The sequence below is a fragment of the Eschrichtius robustus genome, chromosome 12 (assembly GCF_028021215.1).
Source record: "Eschrichtius robustus isolate mEscRob2 chromosome 12, mEscRob2.pri, whole genome shotgun sequence".
In the NCBI taxonomy this organism is placed as follows: Eukaryota; Metazoa; Chordata; class Mammalia; order Artiodactyla; family Eschrichtiidae; genus Eschrichtius; species Eschrichtius robustus.
This window is the reverse complement of record NC_090835.1, coordinates 70,134,946-70,161,760: the sequence shown is the minus strand read 5'-3', so window position 1 is coordinate 70,161,760 and position 26,815 is coordinate 70,134,946. Positions and strand designations below refer to the sequence as shown.

At 44.9% G+C, this 26,815-nt stretch overlaps 1 protein-coding gene across 1 annotated transcript in view; it reads right to left on the bottom strand.

Moving 5' to 3' along the window:
• Positions 1-8,010, bottom strand: part of PNPLA1 (patatin like phospholipase domain containing 1) — a 38,004-nt gene extending 29,994 nt beyond the window's left edge. The window contains exon 1 of the mRNA XM_068558729.1: positions 7,806-8,010. Coding sequence (XP_068414830.1) covers positions 7,806-8,010 — 205 coding nt within the window. The remainder of the gene's footprint in view (positions 1-7,805) is intronic.
• Positions 8,011-26,815: the final 18,805 nt, after the last annotated feature.

Here is a 26,815-nt window from a genome sequence, read left to right as displayed (position 1 = left end):
AGCCTCACTCCCCTGGGCTTCTCCTCAGGCTCACAGTGCTTACCTGCAGAGATACATGTTGCGAAATGTTCCCGCAAGAAAACAAAGCCTAGTGAGGTTACATGCAACTTCTATGCAGATTTTAAATTATTTCAAAATAATATAAAAAAACAAAACAAAGCAGGGTTAGGAGTATACAGATGAAACCCAGTTGGTAAGTATTGATAATAGTTGAAGTTAGATGATGGGTTCTTGAGGATTTATTATATTGTTCTCTCCAAGATGTTTGAAATTTTTCTGTTTTCAAAAGTTATTTAAGGACTTCCCTGGTGGTCCAGTGGTTAGGACTCTGCGCTTCCACTGTAGGGGGCATGGATTCAATCCCTGGTTGGGGAACTAATATCTCGCAGGCTGTGTGGTATGGCCAAAAAAAAAAAAAGTTATCTAAAGTTTTTAAAATGTACATGAATGTTCATAATGACATTATTTATAATAGCCCAAAGTAAAAACAACCCAAATGTACATTCCCTGATGAATGGATTTTAAAAATGTATTATATCCACACAAGGGAATATTATTCGACAATAAAAAGGAGTGAAGTACTGACCCATGCTACAATGGATGAGTTTAGAAAACATTATGTTAGGTGAAAGAAGCCAGACACAAAAGGACAAATATTGTATGATTCCATGTATATTAAATGTCCAGAATAGGCAAATCTATAGAGACAGAAAGTAGATTAATGGCTGTCAGGCACTTGAATGGCGGTATTGAATGTTAACAGCTAAGGGGTATGGGGTTTCTTCGGGGGGATAATTAAAATGTTGTATAACTGATTGTGATGTTGGGTGCACAACTTTGTGAAAATACTAAAAGCCATAGAAAAAGAAAAACAGCCAGTAGAAGCTCTGAGCCATGGGTCTCCACAGGCTTCTCAGAAAAGCAGACTGGATGTGGGCTTGGGCTAAGGGCAAGGGATGGACCAGCCCCTGAACCAAGGTCCGTGTTCCTCATTTGTGACCCAGCCAGAGGAATTCACAGAATCTAGTCCAGTCTAAAGCCACTGTAGGAAAACTGTTTCTCTCTATCCTGGAAAAATACATATCCCACTAATAATCAGATACGGAATTTTCATTAGTCCAGTACTGTGGTGGGCATTTTACAGGTTTCCATAAGCAATGCCTGACCCGTTTCCACCGCCTGGTCATACAGTCCTGGCGTCTCAGGGAGGTAGTACCTCTTAGTTTTGCAAAGTGCACTGGGGCTTAACTGTGGCTGCACACCAGGATCACCTGGGAGTTGAATAAACACTGGTGCTGGGTTCCATCCCCAGAGATCCTGATTTAATTAGTTTGGGGGAGAAGCTTGGGCAGTGGACGTTTTAAAAGCTCCCAGGTGATTCAGATGTGCAAGACTGAGAACCATTGACTAAGTGAAGAATTCTTTAATGACTAGAAGAAAATATCAAAATTGTAGCATAGAGTATGGTAAAGTTTCTATCACGAAACTTCTCTTTTAGATTTATGTTCACCCTGGGTCTCAATACAAAAAATATTTCTCACTGTAGGTTTCAGTCTGGGAGGCTGGAGAGCTCAGGTTGACAGGTCCTGTCAGTCACCGAGCTAAATGAAGGAGACTCACCAGTAGCAATCAGGTGCTTCCCAGCCTCTCCGTGGGCCTCTTGGAGGGCAGGTGCTCCCCTGCTTCCAAAATAGCCCTTTCCCACCTTGGACAACCCTTGCCGAGTCAAAAGCTGCCTTTCTGAAACTTTTGCATCAACCCCTGACACCAGGGGACCTGCACTCTTCACCACTCCCTGGAGACATCACATTTCCCCACCACGTGACTTTGTCCTGTCGTTATGCAGCGTCCTGGCTAGAAGCTAAGGCTCCTGTCCAAACTGTCTCTACCTGTCAAATTTCTACTCACCTTTCAAGCACTAGCTCAAATGTCACTTCCACGAGGCCTTCCACGATGGGAGCTGTCTGCTCCCTCCCCCTGCACTCCTCTGCCTTTTAATTTTCTAACATTCAGTTGGAACTTTTTGTATTGTAACGACTTGGTTACTACCTTGGGGTTTGAGTAGACTGTAAGCTCTTTGAGGGCATGGGTGGAGTTTCACCTTGTATTATATCTCTGTATCCTCTGCAGGACCCAGTATATGCTCAAAAAACACTCGTTGAATGAATGAATGAATGAATAATTGGCTTGCCATGAAGTTTTTATAGGGGGGGAAGGTGCCAAGTAGTAGCTTAAGTGGGGATGGGGTTTTAAGTCCATCGAATGCCCATTCTCTGATAAGACAAAATTATTTTTCAAAGTTATGCAAATGCAGTTTTGAGGCAAGTTCCTAGCGCCAAATTGGAAATCATGAATCTCCGCGCTGGTTGTCAGGGAGACCAACTCTCCTCAGCTGAATAAATGAGTGAACAAACATTCATTCTCTAATGCATCTTTAATGAAAACCAGGCACTGGGTTAAGTGTTTTATAAACATTTTCACATGCCCCCAAATTGGCCCTATCACACAACTAGGCACACATGGCATGAAGATGGACCCACTGCTGCCTAAGTTTCCACAGAACAAAACACAATCTGAGGACAGAAAAGCCCAGACTGGGAACAAGAAGAGGGGGCATGGCCTGGAGGAGAGAGGCCTGGGGGCCACATGTTGAAGAATTTTTTTTTAATTTATTAATTTTATTAATTTATTTTTGTCTGTGTTGGGTCTTCGTTGCTGCGCTCGGGCTTTCTCTAGTTGCGGTGAGCAAAGGCTACTCTTCGTTGCGGTGCGTGGGCTTCTCACTGCGGTGGCTTCTCTTATTGTGGAGCATGGGTTCTAGGCGCGCAGGCTTCAGTAGCTGTGGCATGAAGGCTCAGTAGTTGTGGCGCATGGGCTTATTTGCTCTGCGGCATGTGGGATCTTCCCGGACCAGGGCTCGAACCCGTGCCCCCTGCATTGGCAGGCGGATTCTTAACCACGGCACCACGAGGGAAGCCCAAGAATTTTTTTTTTTTAAAGAGACAAACCTCTAGTTATATGCAGATAGTATGATTCTTTACACATAAAGTATGAGATAATCTACCAAGAAACTTTTAGAACTATTAAGAATGTTCATGAGGTTGCTCAAAACAATATCATTTAGCAAAAACCACCAACATCCCTTTATATCAACAATAGTCAATTAGATTAGAAAACGCCATAGAAAAAAAGATCCTGGGACTTCCCTGGTGGCGCAATGGTTAAGAAACCTCCTGCCAATGCAGGGGACAAGGGTTCGATCCCTGGTCTAGGAAGATCCCACATGCCGTGGAGCAACTAAGGCCATGCGCCACAACTACTGAGCCCACGTGCCACAACTACTGAAGCCCGCACACCTAGAACCCATGCTCCACAACAAGAGGAGCCACCGCCATGAAGAGAAGCCCCCGCTCGCCGCTACTAGAGAAAGCCCGCACGCAGCAACAAAGACCCAATGCAGCCAAAAAAAAAAAAAAAAAAAATCCCATTCCCCATAGCAACAAAAACTAATAAATCTAAGAAAAGACACACAAAATCTTTATTGAAGGGCAAAAAAAAATAAAAGGCCAGAAGAAATAGAGAGATAGATAGACTATATTATAAACAGGAAGATATAATCTTAATCAAAATTCTAATAGAGCTTTTCACATGGGGGAAAAAGAGGGTTAAGAATAATAGAGTCAATATTTGAAGAAGAAACTGGAAAAGGAGAAGACGACTGCCATATACGATGTACCCCTTATTACAAGCCTATAGTGATGAAAACAGTGTGATTTGGTGCAGAAATAGACAAAATTCACCAAAAGAAGAGAAGAGAGACTCCAGAGACAGACTCTTGGGACTCCAGGAACTTGAATAAGCCAGAGGCAACCTTTCAAACAAGTGTGGAAAGGGCTGCCTATAAATAGTGTGGGGTAATTGGTTATCACAATCAAAAACTTCTATTTCTACCTCAAACTAGCCACAAAATAAATTTCAGATGGATGAACTTAAATATGAAAGAGCAAAACTTTAAAACTTTTGAAAGAAAATATAGAAGTCATTGCAACAAAGAAAGATATTAAAAAACACAAATTGTAAGCGGAAAAGATTTATTGATACATCTGACTGCATCAAAATTGAAATTTTCTGAATAACAACAGACATGGTGAAATAAAAAGGCAAGTCATGGAATGGGATAAGATATCTGCAATGTCCATAACTGACAAATGATTCATGTACAGACTATATAAAGAACATCTACAAGTTGAAGAGAAAAGGATAATGGTAGAAAAAACAGGAAAAGGTCATGAGCAGGTAAGTTACAGAAGAGGAAACACAAGTGGTCGATAAATACATAGAGATGCTTAACATCACTAGTTATCAGGAGGTTCAGATTAAATAAGCAAAATAAAATGAGATATAATTTCACATTGATCAGATTGACTTAAAACCCTGCAGTCTTGGGAGTTCCCCGGTGGCCTAGTGGTTAGGATTCTGGGCTTTCACTGCCATGGCCTGGGCTCAATCCCTTGTTGGGGTACTGAGATCCTGTAAGCTGCGCAGCACAGCTAAAAAAACAAAAACAAAAAAACTCTGCAGTCTGATAGTACCAAGGGTTGATGACATTGTGGGGAAATTAGAACTCATATATGCTGCTAGTGGTTAAATTGTTACAACCACTTTGGAGAGTAATTTAGCCAAGTCTGGTTAATTTCATATGACATGTACCCTAGGGAAACATTCCATGTGGGCCTGGGAGACACAAACAAGGATGCTCATTGTAGTGTTGTTTATAACAACAAAAACTTGCCCGTGTCCATCAACAGAATGACTAAATGAACCGTGATACAGTCTTAATGGAATAAACACTGAAAGAGGTAAAAGAGGTAAAGAGGATTGAAGAAAGTCAGGAGACCGAGTCCTGGTTCTTGTTCTGTTTCTAACTGATGACAGGATGTTATACAAGTCACGTGTCCCTCTTCATTGAATGCTCTCCCCAGATATTCTTGTGGCTCACTCCCTCCCCTCCTTCAGGTCTGTGTGCAAATTCCACCTGCTCAGAGAAGCTTCCCTGACCCTGGTATCCATACAACTAGCATCCACGCCCCCTGACACTGCTTTGTCAAGAAGCAGAGTGGCTTAAAGGCCAGGCTAGGTTCAAACACCAGGTTTACCAAGTACTGTTTGTATCACCTTAGGCAAGTTATTTAAGCTTTCTTTGACTCAGTTTCCTCCTCTGTAAATGGAGATAATAATAGTTTTCACCTCAGAGGGTTGTTGTGAGGACTGAATGAATTAATACACCAAAGAGTTAGAACAGTGCCTGATACAGAGAAAGTGCTGGTTAATAGTAAATTGCATGGCAGTTAAAAGGAATGAAGTACACTGACATGACATGGATCAATCTCATAAACATGCTGCTGAGTGAAAAGAGCAAGCCCCACACGCATGTCACCCTTCCCTCCCAATTGCACGCATGCGGTCCAGCACACGGACCAGCCCTTGGTTACACGGCCATCAGGTGTCCTTCTCATGGGTCTGAGTTCCTCTCCCCTGCTGTCCACATCGGTCACAGCCTGGCCAAGTCAGTTTTTGGCAGTATTTATTGAATCGATTGACTTGAATTAATTCTGAAAGTCCTCGAATGCCTGAGGATGAAGACGATGGTGTATTCTAAGAAGTTGAACTAAAGACATGAGGAGGGTGGCAGCAATGGAGCAGGTGAGCGACACAGGTACCCGGAAAGAGAGAGACTCCCAGAGGCAGGGTGTCTCCAAGGGTAGGATTCTGTGACTCCAGGACCAGAGAGTGGGGTCCATGGTGTGACTGAAACATCAACTGCTACATTCACAGATGTCTTGGCAAAAAAAAAAAAAAAGATCTAGAAGGATCCAAGCAGAGCCCTTCCACTGGCTACAAGAGGGAAAGTGGGACTGGGGACAAGGGGGAGGTGAGTAGAGGCTTTTTTAAAAAACTCTAGATACTTTTGCATTGTTTGAGAATTCTGTACAGTAAGAAAGAATTTACTCTGAATTATTAGCAAAAAAAATATCTTGCACAAAAGAGGTACTCAAGAAATGGGCATTACAATTATTCTTTAAAACAAAGACTTCCCACCCAGCGCAGATCCCCAGGCAGGAAGGGGCCCTGCTCGCACCCTTCTTCACACACTGCAGCTGGCCCTTCAGCAAGTCTCGCTGGCTCTACCTTCAAAGTGTATCCTAAATCCAACCGCTTCTCACCACCCTCACTGCCCAGGCACCTGCCCTGCCCATCCCTCGTCTCAACGTACAACCTTCACCTACTGCTCTCCTTGTTTCTCCCTTGCCCCCTCCATCTCACTCCCCCCAGCGGCCGGGGTTCCTTAACAACCCAAACCAGGCAGTTGACATGTACCAAGCGCTTGCCATGTGCCAGGCACTGCGATAAGCAGGTCACTCACTTGCTCCATTAACCCTTTAACAACCCCGGGAATGAGATACTAGTAGAATCTCAGCTGGAGAGAAGCAGAAGCTGAGGCACAGAGCATCCAGTAATTTGTGCCAGGTCCACATCATGAAGTGCCAGCACTGGGATCCAATCCCTGTGGATCGCGTGCTCTTAGTTGCCTCCCCACTTTGCCTCCCTCCCAGCAGCCTGTGCTCCCCACTCTCCCGGAGTGAAATCAGAGCTCATACTCCGGCTACAAGGCCCCACGTGATCTAGCCCCTGCCTGCCCCTCCAGCCTTATCCACCACCTCTCTCCTCCTCATCCACCACTCCCCAACCCCACAGGCTCTCCAGCTGGTCCTCTGCCTAGAACAGTCTTTCCTTACTGATCTTCTAATGGCTTGTTCTCTCGTTTCACTCAGGTCTCTGCTTGAATGTCACCTCCTCCCAAATGGCCTCCCTGACACCCTTTCTAAAATAGTCCTCACTTCATTCTCTGACCCTTTTCTGCTGTAATTTTATTCATAGATCTTACCACTTCCTGATATGACGTTATGAGACTACTTTTTGGTTGGTTATTATGTGTCTCCTCTCTCTAGAATTTCTGTTCCATGAGGGCAGGGACCTTGTCCCCAGGGCCTGGAACAGAGGCTGGCACAGAATGGCAGTGCAGCCAATGAATAAATGCTCACCCCCTCCCCAAGCCAAGGCAGCCCAGGGCTGCTCTGGGACCAGGTCTGGGCCTGCTGTGTGGGGCTGCTCGGAATGTGCCCACTCCCCTTCCACGGGATGGTGCTTCTGCCTCTGGGTGTGTGGTCCCATCCTTCCCTCTGGGCCCTCTGGACTAGCGGGGCAGGAGGCAAAGTGAGATCTCCCATATTCCTTCCCAGTTTCCCTCCTCCGCCGGCCCCTCTGGCCATCCCTCCAGCCCCAGGGCTTGCACCTCCGGCCACCTGGAAGCTGGTCTGACGAATCCATCCCCACCAAGATGATGAACGTGCCAATTTGTCCTTCGCAAGGATATTTGCATTTTAAACGAGGCCACACAGGAGAAGCTCTTCACCCCAATGTATGACTGTGTCATGGTGTAACTTCCAAGCCCAGGATGTTTGAGAGAGATACCGCTTTTCCCTCTCCCAGACCTTGGGGGAAAGGGCATGGCAGGTAAGGGTGTTGAGGGAGAGGGAGAAAGGGTTCCAAGCTCACCCAGTGGGTCAGAGACTGGGACCCAGCAGACCCCAACCTCAAATGCTGTCCCACTCGACCCACCTCTTCCTTTCCTGCCACCCAGAAGGCCTGGCTTTGTTCCCCAAAGCATCCCCAAGCCATCCTCAGGCTCTGCTTTGTGGAATCCCTCCAGAGGCTCGCCGGGGAACCTAGAACAAAGGCCTTACCCATTTCAATCCCACAGATGGCCAAGGCTGCAATCACCGCACCTGCCGACGTCCCAGCAAAGCGATGGGCCGTTTCCAGCATCCGGGGGGCCAGGTCCCGAAAGGCATCCACCACCCCAGCCTGGTAGAAGGAGAGGAATCCACTGCCCGAGAAGGAGATGGAATGAGGGGTATCTGGGTCCCCCTTGAACACCTGTTCTTCCATCTCTCCAGCCTGGGGCCTCCCGGGGTAGGGAGAAAACCCTCAGCGCTGGCCTGCTCAAGCGCAGGCTGCCCTCCTGTCGGAACTCACTGCCAAGCCTCCCTGCCAGCCCGGAGCCTGGAATGTGGCCGTCTCTCCCCAGGCGGCTGGGACACCCATGGGTGGCTCAGGCAGCAGCTGCCTGGGCCTGTTGAGCTACGTCAGTAGGCAGCCCCAAAGCCTGGTAAAGGGCCCAGGCCCAGGACGAGGTGCAGGAAGCCCTGATGGGTGAGCAGCGCCCTGGCCCTGCGCGCGCGCTGCTCAGCCTTCAGCCCCGAAGGGTTCACTCATCTGGTTGCAAAACCTCCAACGATGGTTATGGGATGGCGCCTCCCTCCCCAACACACTACAGTAAAGGAACTGACCTCCCGCCAGGAGGACGGTATCCCCTTCCCGCAGGGGCAGGGCTGCCAAGTTGGCTCTGGTGTTAGAGGGAAACACGGCTCACAGCACCCATGCCTCCACAGCGATGCCCTTCCCTGGGATCCTTCTCCAGGCTTTGTGTGATGTGTTACACAATTATTTTTATTTGTTCTTCTTACATAAGTGCCCCTTTGCTTATTCACTTTTTTATTCACGTTAGGACTGGCCACCAGCAAAGTTGGAAAGGAAAAGAGTTTTGGCTTCAGGGGCACCACCCACCACCGCCTCTCCATCTCCCACCTTCTTTTCTCCTTGGCCCTTTACTGACACACTAACTCTTAGTCAGTGCCCTCTCTCCAAGCCCTGAATCTTTATGCTGTATCCTAAATGTCCCAGAAGAAATCAATCTGGAATCTCGATCATTCTGTTTGGGCTTCATACTGTGCACTGTTCTCACTTTGAAATGAGAAGTCTGAGATGCCAGTATTTAACCCCAAGGATGAACAACTTGGGACGCCAGGTATGGGGGCATCTGGGTCAGGGCAGAGAGATGATTTGGAGCCCAAAGGGAGGTGGCGGGGGGACCAGGGTTAGCTCCAGGGAGCACTGGTCATGCCCCTCTGGAGCTGTGCAACGTGGCCCTGGCAAGGAGGGCCTTCCTTACAACCGGCAGATTTCATTGCCTGAGGAGGTCGCAAAGCAGCAAAGTGGCAAATCACGTCTCCCCCTTCAACATCCCCCCAGGCCACCTAGAGGCAGGATCAGAATTGGAATCGACACACAAAGTCCCCTGCCCAATCCCCAGTCCAGCTCCATACTCTGTTAGGATGCGATAGCCATACTGAACCCGCCCTGGGGAGCTCCCACCAACTCTGTCCGCCTTACTGATCTGTACTGGAATTTCACATTGGGGGCAGCGCCCGGTGATCGGTCAGGAGGCGGTTTTCTATCTCAGGTAGGTAGTTCCAAGTATATTACCTCTGTTTGAGAAGGGAACTCCTAACTAAATGTGTCTGCAACAGAGAAAACGCGTGCTCGCCCGTGTCTCTGCGCTTGCGTGTACGTGTGCGCATGCGCACACGGGGCAGGCTCACGTATGTTAAACAGAGATCTGAGGCAACCGACTGGCTGGGGTGAAGGGTGGGGTGGGGCTGGGTGGAGTCCAATCAGCTTTTGCAACACTGAGACCCTGCCTCCTTCCTGGGAAATCCGGTTGGCCTGTCCAGCTCTGCGCTGGGGGTCCTGGGAAATGGGAGGGAGTAGAAGCCCCATCCCTTAAGTCAGACGCCTACACTTCTTGGGAACAAGATAGACAAATGAGAAATAGCCAGAGACCCATACAAGGCAGTCTATAATTAAGTACCAAATTGTGCAGGGCTGAGATTCCTGCCAGAAAAGTTAAGAGATGAGGGTGAGTGGCATGGGCTGGAACCATCAGAGAAGCTATGTGGTAGAGCTCTGGGTTGGGGTGTTTGAAGAAGCTGGAAGGAGGAGGGAGGCTATTGTGGCAAGAGCAGCATGAGGTCCTTACAGAGAGGGAAGGGGTGTGATGGCAGGCAGTTACACAGGATGAAGGGCCTTGGAACAGACAGACGTGGGTTGAAGCCCATCTCTGCTATTTATAGGCAGTGTGACGTGTGGTAACCGCTCCAGGCCTCAGTTTTCCTCATCTGTAAAAGGGACAATAATGCCTATGCTGTACAGGAACTGTAAAATTTAAAATATAGCTGTAAAATGCCTGGCACGTGGTGTGTCTCATTATCAAAGGTCAGAAAGGGCCAAGGCTTCTGGAACAGATGGACCTGGGAGAAAAGGTGGAGTAGAAAGATGGGGTCAGCAGATGCATTTGCACTTGCAACATGCAGGAGGAGCTAGGAGAGTTCTCAGGCAGGAGAGTCTTGGAAGGGCAATGAGACAGGCTGGAGGATAAGGAAGGAGGATAGTGCTGCATCCTCCTTTGGAGGTTGGTGGCCAAGCCAAGGCGGCGGCTCACAAAAGATAAGTTAATGAAGCCATTGCCTCAGAGACTCTCAGGACCTGGGGACTGGTTGGATGGGCGGGATGAGTCATGGCTGATTCCTCATTTTCAGCCTGGGTGCTGGGAGGGGTGGGGCTGCCTTTGGCAGTCTTGGGAAAAATGGGACAGAGCTGGGGAAACTGGATAGAGTATGAGTTTACTTTAGGACATGTCTGAGATGACAGAAGGACACTGGAGCTTTGGAGGAGAGGCAGGGAAGGCTCCAGAGACAGGGCAGAGATCCCTGCCATTGAGTAGCAGAGAAGGGTGAGCAGTTGGAGGTGGGCACAGGGTCATGTTGAAGGAAGACAACCTTGGACAGGTATGCTCCTTCCCGGTCATCTTGCTATTCCCAGTGAAATAGGAGGCAAGGCCACTTGTTCTACATGGACTGCAGGGCCTCGAGAAGGCTGGGGGCCCACCACCCTTTCAAAGACAGCACTGTGTCCTGACTCGGTCCCTGGCACCTTGCTCTTCAGGCCTGGCTGTTGGATTAGGCCACGGTCCTCACTGAGGAAGGATAGTCTTCAGTTCCATAGGGACAGGAGACCACAGCAGGTACAGCAGAGCCTCTATGCAAACAGGCAAACTAGAAATTCACGATTGCACTTAGGAAGGCCCCATTGGAACGGTTAACATGTTCCCACGCGCTGTCCCTGGCAGAGTATTCTATACATCTGACCAGGGCTGGGGGAGGGCCGCAGGACTCGCCCATCCAGTTCCTTGGTGTTAAGCGATTGAGAAGGTTCGTCTCATTTCCTATTGTTCCTGACATTATGCTCAAAGCCCTAAGAACTCCAAGTGGATGCCATCAAGAAAGGATCACATTCCGACATTTCTGCATTTGATTTTTAAAGTCGGCTCATAATCCTCTCAGGTGTTTTACACTAAGTTAATGCTGCTCTTATGACTCATCAGCCTCTGAGGAAATCACATGCAAGAAACTGAGACTGCTTATCACACACAATTCCAACAAGACAACCCAAAAGGAACTTATAGAAGAACCTAGAGTTTCCCTAAATATAAAATATGTGAAACCACCCAGGACACATCTCTTGGGGAAAAAGATGGCATTGAGATTCTGGGTTAGCTTTTCATTGATGGTGCACCCCCCTTTACTTAAATCTTGTAAAATGTTTATTGAGTGAAGAACGTGGTTGTTTCTGGATGTGAAAGAATATGAAGGTCACAGCATCGCCCATGAGTAATCTTGCCAATAGTGTTTAACCTGAATCTAAGGGAGGCCTAACTTCTGGTTACTGTGAATACAGAGTATGAAGGAACAAGTTAAATGATGCCAGGTGAAAACAAAGACAGGACTTTCCTGGCGGTCCAGTGGTTAAGACGCTGCACTCCCAAAGCAAGGGGTGCAGGGTCGATCCCTGGTCAGGAAACCAGGATCCTGCATGCTGTGCCACGTGGCCAAAAAAAAAAGAAAAGGAAGCAAAGACAAAGTGAAACTGGGAGAAGGGCTGGTAGATAACTTGTTGCTACACAGCAGGCAGTCCTGGCCCACTGTTCCTTGCCCACTTCCCTACAGAGCAGCTGAAAGGTTAGATACTTGATTTCCAAGCCTCCCTTGCAGCTAGAGTCCGTCATAAGACCCAGTTTTGGCCAATGAGAAGTAAGGGGGAATCTGCTGGGTGGCTCCCAACAAAGGTTTTCCTCCTTGATAAAAGGAGAAAGGTACATAAGGAGAGCCCCTTTCACCCCATCCCCCTTTCTTCCTGCCTGAGATGCTATCCTGTGAGAACAAGGAGGATGGAGCTATGGCAGCCATCTTGTACCCATCAGGGGAAACAGGCAGCCACAGCCACACTGAGTGTATTAGTTATCTATGGCCGTGTCACAAATTACCTCAAAATTCAGTTCCTTCAAATAACAAACGTTTATGATCTTACACCGTTTCCAAGCATTAGGAACCCAGAAATGGATTAGTTCCAGGCTTGGGGTCTCTCATTAGGTTGTAGTCAAGCTGATAGCTAGGGTTGCAATCATCTCAAGGGTCATTGGGGTGGAACAATCCACTTCCAAACACACTTTCATGGTTGCTGGTAGGCATCATTTCTTAGCTGGCTATTGATAGAAAGCTTCAGTGCCTCGCCACATGGTCCTCTCCACTGGGCTGCTCGCAAGATGACAGCTTGCTTTTCCCAGAGTGAGATGTGCAAGGGAGTGAGAGAGAATAAGAGGGATAGAGAGTGTGAACCCCCAATGGAAGCCGTAGTCTTTTTATAACACTGTGAGAAGTGATAACCATCCCTTCTGCCATATTCACACCCCTCCTACATTTTGCCAGGGTTGGTCTATGTGACCAGAAAGTGGGGATTCTTAAGGGACAATTTGGAGGCTGGCTACTTCACTGAGGATAGCAGAAGAGAGAGAAAGAAAGAGTCTGGGTCCTTGAGGAGATTGTTGAGTGACTGTACCAACCCCCAAACCATTTGTACCCTTCCTGTTATATCAGATAATTGAATGCCTTTACTTTTGAAGCCAATGTGCATTTGATATTTGCTGCTGAAAACCTCAGGACTAATGCAAGGACTATTCAGTATTTCTAGTAAAATGTAGAAATATCATCTTGAGAAGAACAAATAAAAACTAGTTCTTTGTTTTTAGGAAAAATAAAAGAAATACTTTAAGGTATAGTTTATTATAGCTGAAATCTGATTCATAAAAATTCTGAAAAATTCAATCTGAAAATTTCAGAAGAATTTTATTATATCTTTTAGAAATTGTTTACCAACTATTACCTTTGTTAGAATAGAATATTTTTCTCTTCCTTATTCCTCCTGAAAAACAAGTGAGGTTCTGCTAATTAATTGAACAGCCCTCTAATATAGCACTTGACTTTTGAGGTCTGTGACTTAATTTTTGAATACTTGATCAACATATATGTATATTCTCTGTGGGGTACAATTTTACACCTTTTCTAAAAAGTCAGTAATTAAAAAAAAAAAAGACAAGGCGAGAGGAGAAAATTTGACACTCTTGAGATGGGGACAGAGCTTGCTAGCACCCTGTCATGTCCTTTTACATGACCTTGAGATCATTCATGCAGCCTAAATCACATCTTATTCTCATTATGAAACAGCTTAATCATACAGTAAAGTGCTGAAAATAGAATAGCAAACAACCATGTACCTACCTGACAGATTGAACTAATCTTAACATTTCATCATATCTTGGACAAATACTTGCTTGGTTTTAAAGAAATGAAACATCATAGGTAGAGGTGAAACCTCCTTTGAACTCTTTCCTAATTTTACCCCCACTCTCCCTCCCATGGGAAAACCATGTCCCAGATTGGAGAGAGTCTTTCCCTTCCCTGTTTTTATATTTTTATTACATGAATATGTTTTATAAACAATATATAGTATTGGGGTTTTTTTGTTTTTATTTAGTTATTTATTTTTGGCTGCGTTGGGTCTTCGTTTCTGTGCGAGGGCTTTCTCTAGTTGTGGCAAGCGGGGGCCACTCTTCATCGCGGTGCACGGGCCTCTCACTATCGCGGCGTCTCTTGTTGCGGAGCACAGGCTCCAGTCGCGCAGGCTCAGTAGTTGTGGCTCACGGGCCTAGTTGCTCCACGGCATGTGGGATCTTCCCAGACCAGGGCTTGAACCCGTGTCCCCTGCATTGGCAGGCAGATTCTCAACCACTGCGCCACCAGGGAAGCCCTAGTATTGGTTTATAAATATTTTAAATTTCACATAAGCAAGCACATTGACTTATTCTGCAATTTGCTGTTTTCATTCAGCATTGGGATACATGGCTCTGGTCTTTTCCATGTTACTGCTTTGGTAACCTATTATGAGACCATGGGGCAACATATTCATTATTCTCTTACTGATGGACATTCAGGTTGTTTCCATTGTTTTACTATAACCAACAATGCTACAGTGAGAACCCTTTTATACATCTCCCTTTATATCATATGGGAAATGCTCAAGGTCACAATGTGGGTATACCAGTTGTAGCCATGGGATTTTAATTTATGGAGGTAACTGAGTGGTGACATGGAGAAGCTAATGCCAATGAAAGAAAATTTTTATTATTTACACCCTGATTCAAGGGGGCTTGCCATGCCATGCCGGGCCATATGGGGAAGCACCAGGTTTGGTCAGGAGGCAGACGGGATGAGGGGAAAGCATGGCCCAGAAACTTGTTTGTGTTTTCTGCAAGAAAGGCAAGGCAGGGCAGAGAAACAGCTTAGGATTGGCTGATTTAAATAGTGTCAGCAGGCTCTGGACTATAGAGGTGGTCTCAAGTTGTCTGGAACCTAGCCCTGGGTGACTAGGGCAGAGGAATATTGCTTCCTGGAGTATAACAGCCAGATAAAGGAGGTGGTTCAGAGTAAGGGCTCTGGACTGGTTACTTTGCTGTGAAAGGTGTGCTTTGAGCCCTTTGCTATCACTAAGAATTGGTTAACCCTGGGAGGGGTGGTCTCTCCCCAGTCAGGGAGGCCAAATGCCAGACCATCAAGAATACACACAATAGGAAAATAGGGCACTTCTTCCATTTGACCAGTTGTTGCCAAATTGCTCTCTGGAGTGGCTGTGCCATTTTACACTCCCAGACAATAAGAGATCTAATTGCTTCCCTTCTCTTGGTATTACCAGATTTTTAAAATGTTGCCAATCGGAAGGGTATGGACACTATCTTATTGTTGTTTCACTGATATTTTCCTGATTATTTACGAGGCTAGGCGTCATTTCATATGTTCATTGTCCTTCTTCTTCTCTGAATTGCTTATTCTTAGCCTTTCCCCATTGGGGTGTGGACAGCGTTTGCCTTCTGTTATTAATGTGTAGACATTGATACTAATAATAGCTCCATTGAATGCGTTGCAAATATCCTCTCCCAGTTTGTGGCTTGTCTTTTAACTTTTTTATGATGTCTCTATGGTACAGAAGTTTAAAATTTTAATGTAGTAAAATATATCATTCTTTTCCTTTATGGTTTATATGCTTGTGTCTTTAAGTCATAAAGATGCCGTCTCATATAAAAGAGAGTCTTGGTTATTTTAAATGATTTAACCATCAAGCCTAAGCTATTTGTTCAGTCTCTATTGAAAAACTGCAGTCTGGTGGGCTGTTTGGCACCATCTGTTTTAAAATAAATGCTTGTAGGAATTTATCCTGCAGAAATACCCACAGGAGTCCCCCCAGAACCCCAATATATGCACAGGGTTGTTAAATACAGCACCAATTGTAATAGCAAAAATCTAGAAGCAACCTAAGTATCTCTCAGTGGAAAGCTAGTTAAATTAATTCTGGTATATATTCATTTACCATATAATGTAATTCTCTGCAGCCATAGAAAAGAATTAGGGAGATCTGGATGTGTTCACACGGGAAGTTCTCCAAGATATATTGGTAAATGAGAAAAATAAAAATTAAAAAAAAAAACCCCAAGGATCCAAAGAATAAATATGCTACCATTTATGTCAAAAACGGAAAAAAAATTCCCTATGTGTATGCACGTAAAATTTCAGAAACAAAACTACTCACGGTGGCTACTTCTGAGGAGGAGGACCAGGGTTTGAGGGTGCGAGGGAAATGCATTTTTCATTGCCAGTTTTTTCTGTTCTCCTTGTTACTTCCGTTACAGTAAACAAAGAAGAATTGCTGTAGGTGGTCCCCATTGCTGTAAGTTGCTATTTGTTTTGGCATTTGAAATATTCTGAGGTGAAGAGGAGAAGAAATTGAATTATTAGAAACGGGACAGGAGACTGGGCATCACTGGGACAGTTTGATTACATGTGTTCTGCAGCTGGGTCTGAAGGCATAAGCGGCAGTGCTTGCAGCAACGTGCTGGTTGATGAGACCCAGGCTTGCCTTTGTCTGGGGGAGCGGGGAGTTGTCTGGGAACCAAGGGGAAGTGGTTGGGAGAAGCAGGAAATGAGAGGGAAGAGGGATGGAAGGTTGGGGCAGGTCTGAGCCAGTTGGATTCGCCTAGGTCCCTGCAGCCCCAAGACCAGCTGTCTGAGTCTTGCAGTCTGGGCCACCGTAGGCTCTGAGTCCCCTTGCACTGTCCGGCTGTAGGGTAGGAAGAGGCTCTGCACCCCCTCCCCCAGTGGAGGAGGAGAGCTCCCACCTCAAAGGTACTGGTAGGCAATTCTCTGGAGAGGAAGAAAAGCCAGGCTCAACCTAGGAAAATGCTCATCCAATAAATGGGAATTAAAGGCACCCTGACTTTATCCTTGTTGAGATTTAAGAAGGGAGAGGGATTGGGCCAGCATTCACAGAACAAAGACAAATTGTACCCCAGGGTTGAGTCCAGTGACCTTCCTCAGGACAGTACAGTGTAGGTGGTCAGGGACCTGGGCTGTCTGGGTTTAAATCATAGCTACGTTGATTCCAAGTTACTTAACATCTCAGTGCCTTAGTTTTCATATGTATGGGAAAAGAATACTCATCTCGAATGGATAAAGAAAATGTGGCACATATATACAATGGAATATTACTCAGCCATAAAAAGAAATGAAATGGAGGTATTTGTAATGAGGTGGATGGAGTTAGAGTCTGTCATACAGAGTGAAGTAAGTCAGAAAGAGAAAAACAAATACAGTATGCTAACACATATATACGGAATCTAAGGAAAAAAAAAAAAAAAAAGCCATGAAGAACCTAGTGGCAAGACGGGAATAAAGACACAGACCTACTAGAGAATGGACTTGAGGATATGGGGAGGGGGTGGGGTGAGATGTGACAGGGTAAGAGAGTGTCATGGACATATATACACTACCAAATGTAAAATAGATAACTAGTGGGAAGCAGCCGCATAGCACAGGGAGATCAGCTCGGTGCTTTGTGACCACCTAGAGGGGTGGGATGGGGAGGGTCGGAGGGAGGGAGATGCAAGAGGGAAGAGAAATGGGAACATATTGTATATGTATAACTGATTCACTTTGTTATAAAGCAGAAGCTAACATACTATTGTAAGGCAATTATACTTCAATAAAGATGTTTAAAAAAAAATAAAAAAAAATAAAAGACAACAAACCAAATGCCAACTTATAAAAAAATAAAACAAGCTCTGAGCTAAAAAAAAAAAAAAAAAAAAAAAAGAATACTCATCTCCTAGAGGGTTGTCCTAGTATATGGTAAGTGCTTACAAAGTATTAACCATTGTAATTCTTTATTTACCACCTCTGTAAATTCACATAACTGGTGTCCTGGGCAGTGACATATTCAGCACTGGGGGCTGGATCTGTATCTGAGGTGGATGCACGTTAACCAAGCTCAGAAGCCCGATGAATAAGCTGTAACCAACTCATTCATTCACACTGGCCAGTGCTTGTAGGCGGATCTGTCACCACCTTGATCTCTCTTTTCCCCATGTGGGAGCCCCGACTATACTCAGAGGCCCCTTGGGGGACTGGGAACCCTTCTGTGCTCTTATTCATTTCCCTGGCTACTCTCGCTGCGTGACTGTCAGCCCCGTCGGGGAGGGCACTTTGGTACACTGGAGGATGGCAACTCATGGTTGTCAAATAAATACTTGCTGAATGACTAAATGGTCATCACATGTTCCGTGTCATAGCCAAACACTGGAAACAAACTAAATGCCCAACAACAGGGAGTTGTTATTAAATTGTGGCCCAGTCACCCCACAAAACCAAACAGTCATTGAGAAGGATAATTATAGCAATTGTATAAAAAGAGAAATGTTTGTGATGTAATCTTAGCAAAACAAAAGAAATCAAAATGGTCTTGGCATGATGTGGATCAATCTTGATATTTTGTTAAGTGAAAAAGCAAGATCCTGGAAAAAGAGTATGAGATGATGCCATTCATTAAAAAAGGGGGCAAAAAATTGAAGACTTCACTTGCAGCTCTAAGCACAAAATACCTCTGACCAGCAAACAAGTGACTGAAAACACCTGGGCCTCTAGGGAGGGGACAGAGAGGTGGACATTTGGGAACAAGTGACTGACAACTTTTCTACCCTCTAAATGTTGAAGCAGGTGAGCGTGTTTCTGATTCAAAAAATCAAATAATTTAAAACACTTCCTGGTACGTAGCAAAGTAAAATAGATTAATATCTTTTTTCCTACTGTATTCCTCAACTCTAAGTCACAATTCTAACCCACATTTTAAAGTTTCCGTTATCAGAATATATCTCAATCAATGGGCATTCTTAATAGGTTCTTGTGGTGGGTTTTTTTCCCCCTAAAAACTTTTACTAAATCAATGCTGAGGCTTAAATTTGATGGTATTTTAGAACCAAGGAAATATAGTACAGAAAGATGTGTCATCTAGAAAGGAACTATAACAATAAAAACCATTGTGTGGTGGGATTGTGGGGATCTTCCTTTCTCAAAATGGTGCTTACTGGTAATTTTACATCATCTTTTCAATAGTTTTTTAAAAACATATTTTAAACTGTTTTCAGGAGATAATAAATGTTTTTAGAGGGAAGCATCCCCCAGCACCGGGGTATAGAGCACCTGCCAAGCAGTAAACCCATGAAAATCACCACTTCCTCAGCTTAGTTTAAGTAATTATCAGAGCAAAACTCTGGGCCCTAACTTAAGCTATGATTACAAGGAGAGACCCATTGTCCTTGGATTTTTCCTGAGATACTCACGTTCCAGGAACGTTTGTCAAACCCCAGACAACACTTACTTGGCCACCATGGGTGTCTATATCAGCAATCGGTTCAGACCTTGAGCTTTGATCATATAACATGTGGGATACACTAACAACGGTCCAAACTGATGACTTGAAGTCTGTCAGGAACTGACTATTAGTAAATTTCATGTTTGCAAATTGCTGCAAACCCTTGTTACTCAAAGTGTGTGTGAACAAGCAGCAGCAGAATCTCATGTCCCAGGCCTACTGAACCTAAGATCCACATTTTAACAAGACTCCCAAGTGATTCATATGCACATTAGAGTTTGAGAAGAACTACTGTAAACTGTAAATTGCAATATAGATGTTAGCTGCATTATTATTAATGAAAACAAAAAACGAATAATAATTTCTTAATCTGTTTTCAGAGACCTTCACATTATCACCTCATTTGGTTTTTATAGCAATACTATGAGTTAGAGGTTTTTTTTTTTTAATTTATTTATTATTTTATTTTTGGCTACATTGGGTCTTTGTTGCTGCGCGGGGCTTTCTCTAGTTGCAGCGAGCAGGGGCTACTCTTCGTTGCGGTGCGGGTGCTTCTCATTGCGGTGGCTTCTCTTGTTGCCGAGCACGGGTTCTAGGAGTGCCGGCTTCAGTAGTTGTGGCTCGCGGGCTCTAGAGCGCAGGCTCAGTAGTTGTGGTGCATGGGCTTAGTTGCTCCGCGGAATGTGGGATCTTCCCGGACCAGGGCTCGAACCTGTGTCTCCTTTCTTGGCAGGAGGATTCTTAACCACTGGGCAACCAGGGAAGCCCCAGAGTTTTAGAGTTTTTAAACCCCAGTTTATAGAAGAGGAAATGAGATTCAGAGAAGTAAAGGGAAACTTATTATATTGAGTTTTGATTAGGCCTGTAGTTAGGAAAAAGGTTGCCAATTCATTGTTCAGGTACTCTCGTGATTTTTCAATGATGCAGACATTTGATGTCTAGCCAAACTGGGAGGTAAACAATAAATGCTGGAGAGGGTGTGGAGAAAAGGAAACCCTCCCACACTGTTGGTGGAAATGTAAACTGGTACAGCTACTATGGAGAACAGTATGGAGAGTCCTTAAAAAACTAAAAATAGAGCTACCATATGATCCAGCAATCCCACTCTTGGACATATATCCAGAGAAAACCATAATTCCAAAAGATACATACACCCCAATGTTCATTGAAGCACTATTTACAATAGCCAGGACATGGAAGCAACCTAAATGTCCATCAACAGAAGAATGGATAAAGAAGATGTGGTACATAGATACAATGGAATATTACTCGGCCATAAAAAAGGATGAAATAATGCCATTTGCAGCAACATGGATGGACCTAGAGATTGTCATACTGAGTGAAGTCAGACAGAGAAAGACATATATGATATCGCTTATATGTGGAGTCTAAAAAAAAAGGCTACAAATGGGAGGTAGGCCCCTGCCATCCCTTTGAGCATCATTTTCCAGTCTCTGCTAGGATTGTGCTTCTCTCTCAATGCCCAGGACCGTCCTCTCCCTCAGGAGGAGACAGATGACAGTCCAGTTCACGTTGCTAGCCCCTCTTGTCTGCTTATCTGGGGCCCAAAGTGGTCTCAGCCTCTGTGTGTGGGGGGCAAGGGGGTAAGGGGGTCTGAGCCCAAGGCTGAGAGTTAAGTAGACTTGACAGCCAGTATAACAACAGGTTGCTCGTCTGGGAAGCCAGATAGGTCCTTACATCAGCCCTGCAAGGACTTTTTAATTCTAACTCCAATTAGAATGGCCCATTCTAATCAGAGGACCAAGACCAGGATGAGATTAAGCTGTGCTTGAAAATAATTCAGGATTAGTGAGAAAAGAATAGAAATATTTATTTCTCAAGAAACTTAATTATTATTTAAACCTAAGAGTTTACTTTTTTTTTTTAATTTATTTATTTATGGCTGTGCTGGGTCTTCGTTTCTGTGCGAGGGCTTTCTCCAGTTGCGGCAAGTGGGGGCCACTCTTCATCGCGGTGCACGGGCCTCTCACTATCGTGGCCTCTCTTGTTTCGAGGCACAGGCTCCAGACGCGCAGGCTCAGCAATTGTGGCTCACGGGCCCAGCCGCTCCGCGGCATGCGGGATCCTCCCAGACCAGGGCTCGAACCCGTGTCCCCTGCCTTGGCAGGCAGACTCTCAACCACTGCACCACCAGGGAAGCCCAAGAGTTTACTTTTTAAAAGCAAATCACCACGTCGAATTATTTACTTGGCTATTTAATGGTTACTTTGTTTAGCTCTTTGATGAAGGGTTGGAGTTCTGTTTCAAGAAAAGATGAGGAAGCATATTGCTTTCTAGCTCAGTTAACTATATCTCCAACTTAAGCCATGTATTCAGACCATATGAGCTCAGAACAGGAGCAGCCCACCCTGACTATTAGGAACCTAAGATGAAAAAGAGAATCCTGAGGGCTAAGCTCACAAGGTGAAAATAGCCATAATACATACTAAGTTCTTCCTGAGTCAGGTGGATCCAGGTTTGCACTTTTCATATTAAACAAAAATCTCATGTGCAATGATAGAAGCATTTTGGAAGTCAATTTGGCTATTTATCAAGAATTATAGCAGCTGTGTCTTGGGTAAGGCTCACTGCTTTCAATATTTCTTTGAATGAGTTATTCCATTCCTGAAAATTTACCCTCAGGAACTAATTTAAGGCATAGAAAAAACTCTAGCCAAAAGAGCTCACCACAGCATTATTTTAATTTTTTTTTTTCTATTTTTTGGCCACACTGTGTGGCGGCATGCGGGATCTTAGTTCCCTGACCAGGGATCGAACCTGCGCCTCCTGCAATGGAAGCACAGCATCTTAACCACTGGACCACCAGGTAAGTCCCACCAGAGCATTATTTTAGATATTCAAGCATTGAAAACCCATAGCATCTGAGAGCAAGGAAATAGGTAAATGACCTACAGCGTATCTACCTAATGATTTATTAAGTAGCCATATTTTAAATGATGCTTACATTTAAAGTACATTTGGTATTGAACTGGATTGTCCCTCTATTGCCTTTCATCTAATACGTGAAAATGGTTGAAACAAAGTTAAAAATGAAAGTTGTGAGACAAAGACTATTTGTAAAGTACTAGCTATAAAATTTGGTCTAAGATATATTAGGAAGGGTCTGCCCAGACTATCATCATCTTCTTTATCCATCCAAACCCGAAGTCCAGCCATTCTTCAAGTCCTGTGCTGTCTCCTCATCCCTCCCTCCTCACAGCTCCTACAGTACACATTGGCCCGTGATAGGCTACCTTGTGCAGTTGGTGTTTTCATTCAGTATGTATCTCTCTCACTAGGATCCTTGACATCAGTGACTGGGTTTTAAACCTCTTTTATTCCGCACAGCACACAGCTCAACCCCTGCACCCAATCAGTCATGAGTCCTATTGATTTTACTTCCAAGCTTTCCTCAGCTCTATCTTTTCCTCTCTATCCTTTCAACTAAGCCTCATCTCTCACATGGGCTCCTGCCACATTGTAGCAATCAATGCTGTATCAGTTATGGTGCTTTAGGCTGCAAGTAACAGAAAAGTCCATGTGGAGTTGCTTACACAATGAGGAAAGTCTGTTCTCCCTTTTTTTTTTTAAACTTTTATTTATTTATTTATTTATTTATTTATTTATTTATTTATTTTTGGCTGTGTTGGGTCTTCGTTTTCTCTGTGAGGGCTTCCTCTAGTTGCAGCGAGCGGGGGCACTCTTCATCGTGGTGCACGGGCCTCTCACTGTCGCGGCCTCTCTTGTGGCGGAGCACAAGCTCCAGACGCGCAGGCTCAGTAGCTGTGGCTCATGGGCCTAGTTGCTCCGCAGCTTGTGGGATCTTCCCCGACCAGGGCTTGAACCCGTGTCCCCTGCATTGGCAGGCAGACTTTCAACCACTACGCCACCAGGGAAGCCCCTGTTCTTTCTATTTGAGAGAAAAGCCCTTTCCAGAAAGCCCCCCAGAAGACTCTCCCTCGGGGTCCACTAGCCAGCACTGGGTCACACATTCATGCCTTAGCTGCAGGGGAGGCTGGGAAAGCCATCATTTATCAGTTTCAATCTCAATAGTGGGATGCAGGCTCTGCCAGCAGGAATGAGAAGAGCGTGAAGAGGCAGTTTCTATTAGGGTAGGGAACCAATAGTGTCAGCCCCAAACTTCCTGCCTTGGGTGTCCCCACCCCTTTAATCCATTCCCAACACTGCCACTATTAATTCACTCATTCATTTAATTAATGATTCATTCATTGTATTAGTCAGGTTTGGCTAGTTTATGTTCCAGCAACAAACAGCAAGGGGGAAGAGAGAGCACAGAGATTGGCACCAGCTTTTACCTGCTTCCGCCTGAAATGGACCTATGTTTCACCCATCATCCCCCAACCCCCTTCCCCACAACCATTAGTCTGTTCTCTGTATCTATGAATCTGTTTCTGTTTCATTATGTTTGTTTTGTTTTTAGAGTCCACATATAAGTGAAATCATATGGTATTTGTCTTTCTCTGTTTGACTTACTTCATTTAGCATAATACCCTCTAGGTCCATATATGTTATCACAAATGGCAAGATTTCATTCTTTTTTATCCATTCATCTATTGATGGACACTTAGGTTGCTTCCATATCTTGGCTGTTGTAAATTATGCTGCAGTGAACACAGGGGTGCATGTATCTTTCTAAATTAGTGGTTTTGTTTTCTTTGGATAAACACTCAGAAGTAGAATTGCTCGTTCATATGGTAGTTATATTTTTAATTTTTTGAGGAATCTCCGTATTCTTTTCCTTAGTGGTTGTATTAATTTACATTCCCACCAACAGTGCATGAGGGTTCCCTTTTCGATTCTGCTTACATTTCATTGGCTAAAGCAAGTCCTGTGGCCATACTTAGCTTCAAAAGGGCACAGAAGTGAGATCATCCTTCACGCAGGGTAAGCCACATGAACAGTTACCAAATCCAACAAATATTAATTGAGTGTTGGCTATATGCAGAGACGTGCTAGAGATGTATTGGTAAGAAAAACAAAGTATCTGTTATGAAAGCTTTTACAGTCTAGAAGCAATAGTCTACCCCTTCCTTTATGTGCTCAGGCTAACATTTAGAGACTTCAGTTGTACCACCACTTACATTTTCATTGCATTAAAAAAAAAAAAGCTTGGCTGTCTTCCTGAATAGGCTGTAAAACCTCAAAGATGTCTTATCCTTTCTTGTAAACCTCATACCTAGAATTGTGCCTAGTACTAGTAGAAACTTAATGTTTGTTGAATGATGTATGAGATAGGATGGGCTCAGCTACAGAACAGGAAGCCCAGATGACAGTGGCTTAAACAAACAGGGTTTGTATTTTAACATTTAGTGAGAAGTCTAACAGCCAGCAGCTGCTGGGGCTGATTTCTCTGTTCAACAATGTCATCCAGGACCCAGACTCTTTCCAGCCTTACACTTTGATACACTTGGCTTGTTGGCTTTTCCTCCCCATGATTGTGCTTCATGATCACAAGACTGCTGCCATTGCTCCACATAATATTTTTTTTTAAAGATTTTTTATTGATTGATTGATTGATTGATTGATTGATTGCTATGTTGGGTCTTCGTTTCTGTGCTAGGGCTTTCTCTAGTTGCGGCAAGCGGGGGCCACTCTTCATCGCGGTGCGTGGGCCTCTCACTATCGTGGCCTCTCTTGTTGTGGAGCACAGGCTCCAGACGTGCAGGCTCAGTAGTTGTGGCTCACGGGCCCAGTTGCTCCGCGGCATGTGGGATCCTCCCAGACCAGGGCTCGAACCCATGTCCCCCGCATTAGCAGGCAGACTCTCAACCACTGCGCCACCAGGGAAGCCCCACATAATATATTTTTAAGGCAGGAAAAAAACAGAAGGGGCAGCAGCAGGGGGCTGTCCACTGGTAACTGTCCCTTATAGCAGGGAACAGAAACTTTCCTAGAAGACACCTGGTAGTTTATGTCTCATGGCCAAAACATGGATCACACGGCCACCCCAAGCTTCGAGCAAGGCTGGGAAAGAGAATATCGGGATTTCCAGTCTCTGTGGTTGGAGACGGCCAAGAAGGGGCTGGGAGTGGTTTGGGTAGCCAACCGGAAGTTTCACCACAAATGAAGAATATGTGCTCAATAAGTACTTACTGGTGGAAGTTTAGATTTTTATGATCTGGTTCTTTATTGATTTTTAATAACATATAAAGAACCCTCATCACTGCTGTGTCTAACCAGTGTTGAGTGCATCCTCTGTTCGTGCTGGGAACTATGGAATTTCCTCATTCAGTCTTTGCAACCCCGTGACAGAGGTATTATCAATCTGTTTTACATATGAAGAAACTGAATCCCAGAGTAGTTAAGCAGCTTGTTCAACATGCTCACTTACCAACCAGTAAACGATGACACAGGGGTTTGAATTCCAGTGTCTGAGTCCAGAGCCCATGAGCCTATCCTAGAACTTGAGGTCTTGAGGTGAACAGAGAGCTCATCAGACACAAGCCCTTTATTTCATAGCGCTGAAGCCCAGGATGGGAGGTAACCTGCTCAAGGTCACACAGCAAGCCCAAGTCAGAGCCAGGCCCAGGACCCAGGAGTCCTGACCCCCAGGCCACGGTTCTATCACTCTGGGCTGCCTCTATTTAGAAACCTCAAGTTAGTTCACTGATCTTTAAAAAGACGAAAATACCAAATGGGATCCTGTGGACAATTCAGTTTTTTAAAAAAATGTATTTGACCTAAGTTTTGGCAAACTAGAGCAAGTTGTTTCCTTTTTTGGAGTCAAAACTTAGCGATTAGTTGGTTCAAACTCCTCTACCCATCTCAGTGGAAAGTCTAGTCTGTACAAAATTTTTCAGTTCTCAAGTGATAAAGAGGAAGGAAAGAATGCAATGGTCAGAGCCTCAGCTGGGACTTACCAAGATTACTTTAAATTCCAAGCTCATGACCCAGAAATGCCTTATTTGTGGTGTTTAAACATGTCCTATGTAACACTGCCTTGGGAAGCCTCTTGATAGAGTAAAATGTGTACGTTTTGAATTCCACTTCTACCACCAACTAGCTGCGGGAACACATGACCTAGACCCACTGTGAGAATTGAGTGGAGCTAACGTACAGACAGCATCTGGCACAAAATGGGACAAACCAAGTGTCATTTCCCCTTCCCCTGTCCTCTGGCACTTCCCCTTCAGACTTGGGGCTGAAACACCTCTTGCACACAATTTAACAAGGAGTGCCTGCCTTCGCACACTGCTTCCTGTTTCAGAGGGTCAGAGTCCCTTTTGTTGACAGGACTCAAACCTTTCAGGGGAAAAAATTTGCTTAAATTGAAAAGTCATTTTTGTGTTGCATTTACGACCCTAGAGCATCAAGGTTATAAGCATAGGCTCTTGAATCACACAGAGGCTCCGCCACTTCCTGTGTGCGTAGTTGTGTAACCTCCTTGTGTCTCCGTTTCCTTCTCCATACAATGGGGGTAATAACAGTACCAACCTCAGGGGGCTGCTGTGGGGATTAGATGAGGGAATGTGTGTCACTCCGTAAGCATGTCATACGGGTTTGCTGGAGCCTTGTTGGATCCTTCAATCTAAGATAGGCTGGGACCTAGGACCCTCTACCAGAGCGACACAGTACAAAGAAACTATAAGGGACTAAAAATAACTATATACATGCACAGTTGGGGCAATTATGAAGAATAAGACATAAAAAGGCCGTAAACCTACTGCTATTTCTGAGGTACTAGGAGAAAAACAGGGTGAGTCCTGTGCATGACTCCTGCACACAGCACCACCGAGGGGGTGGG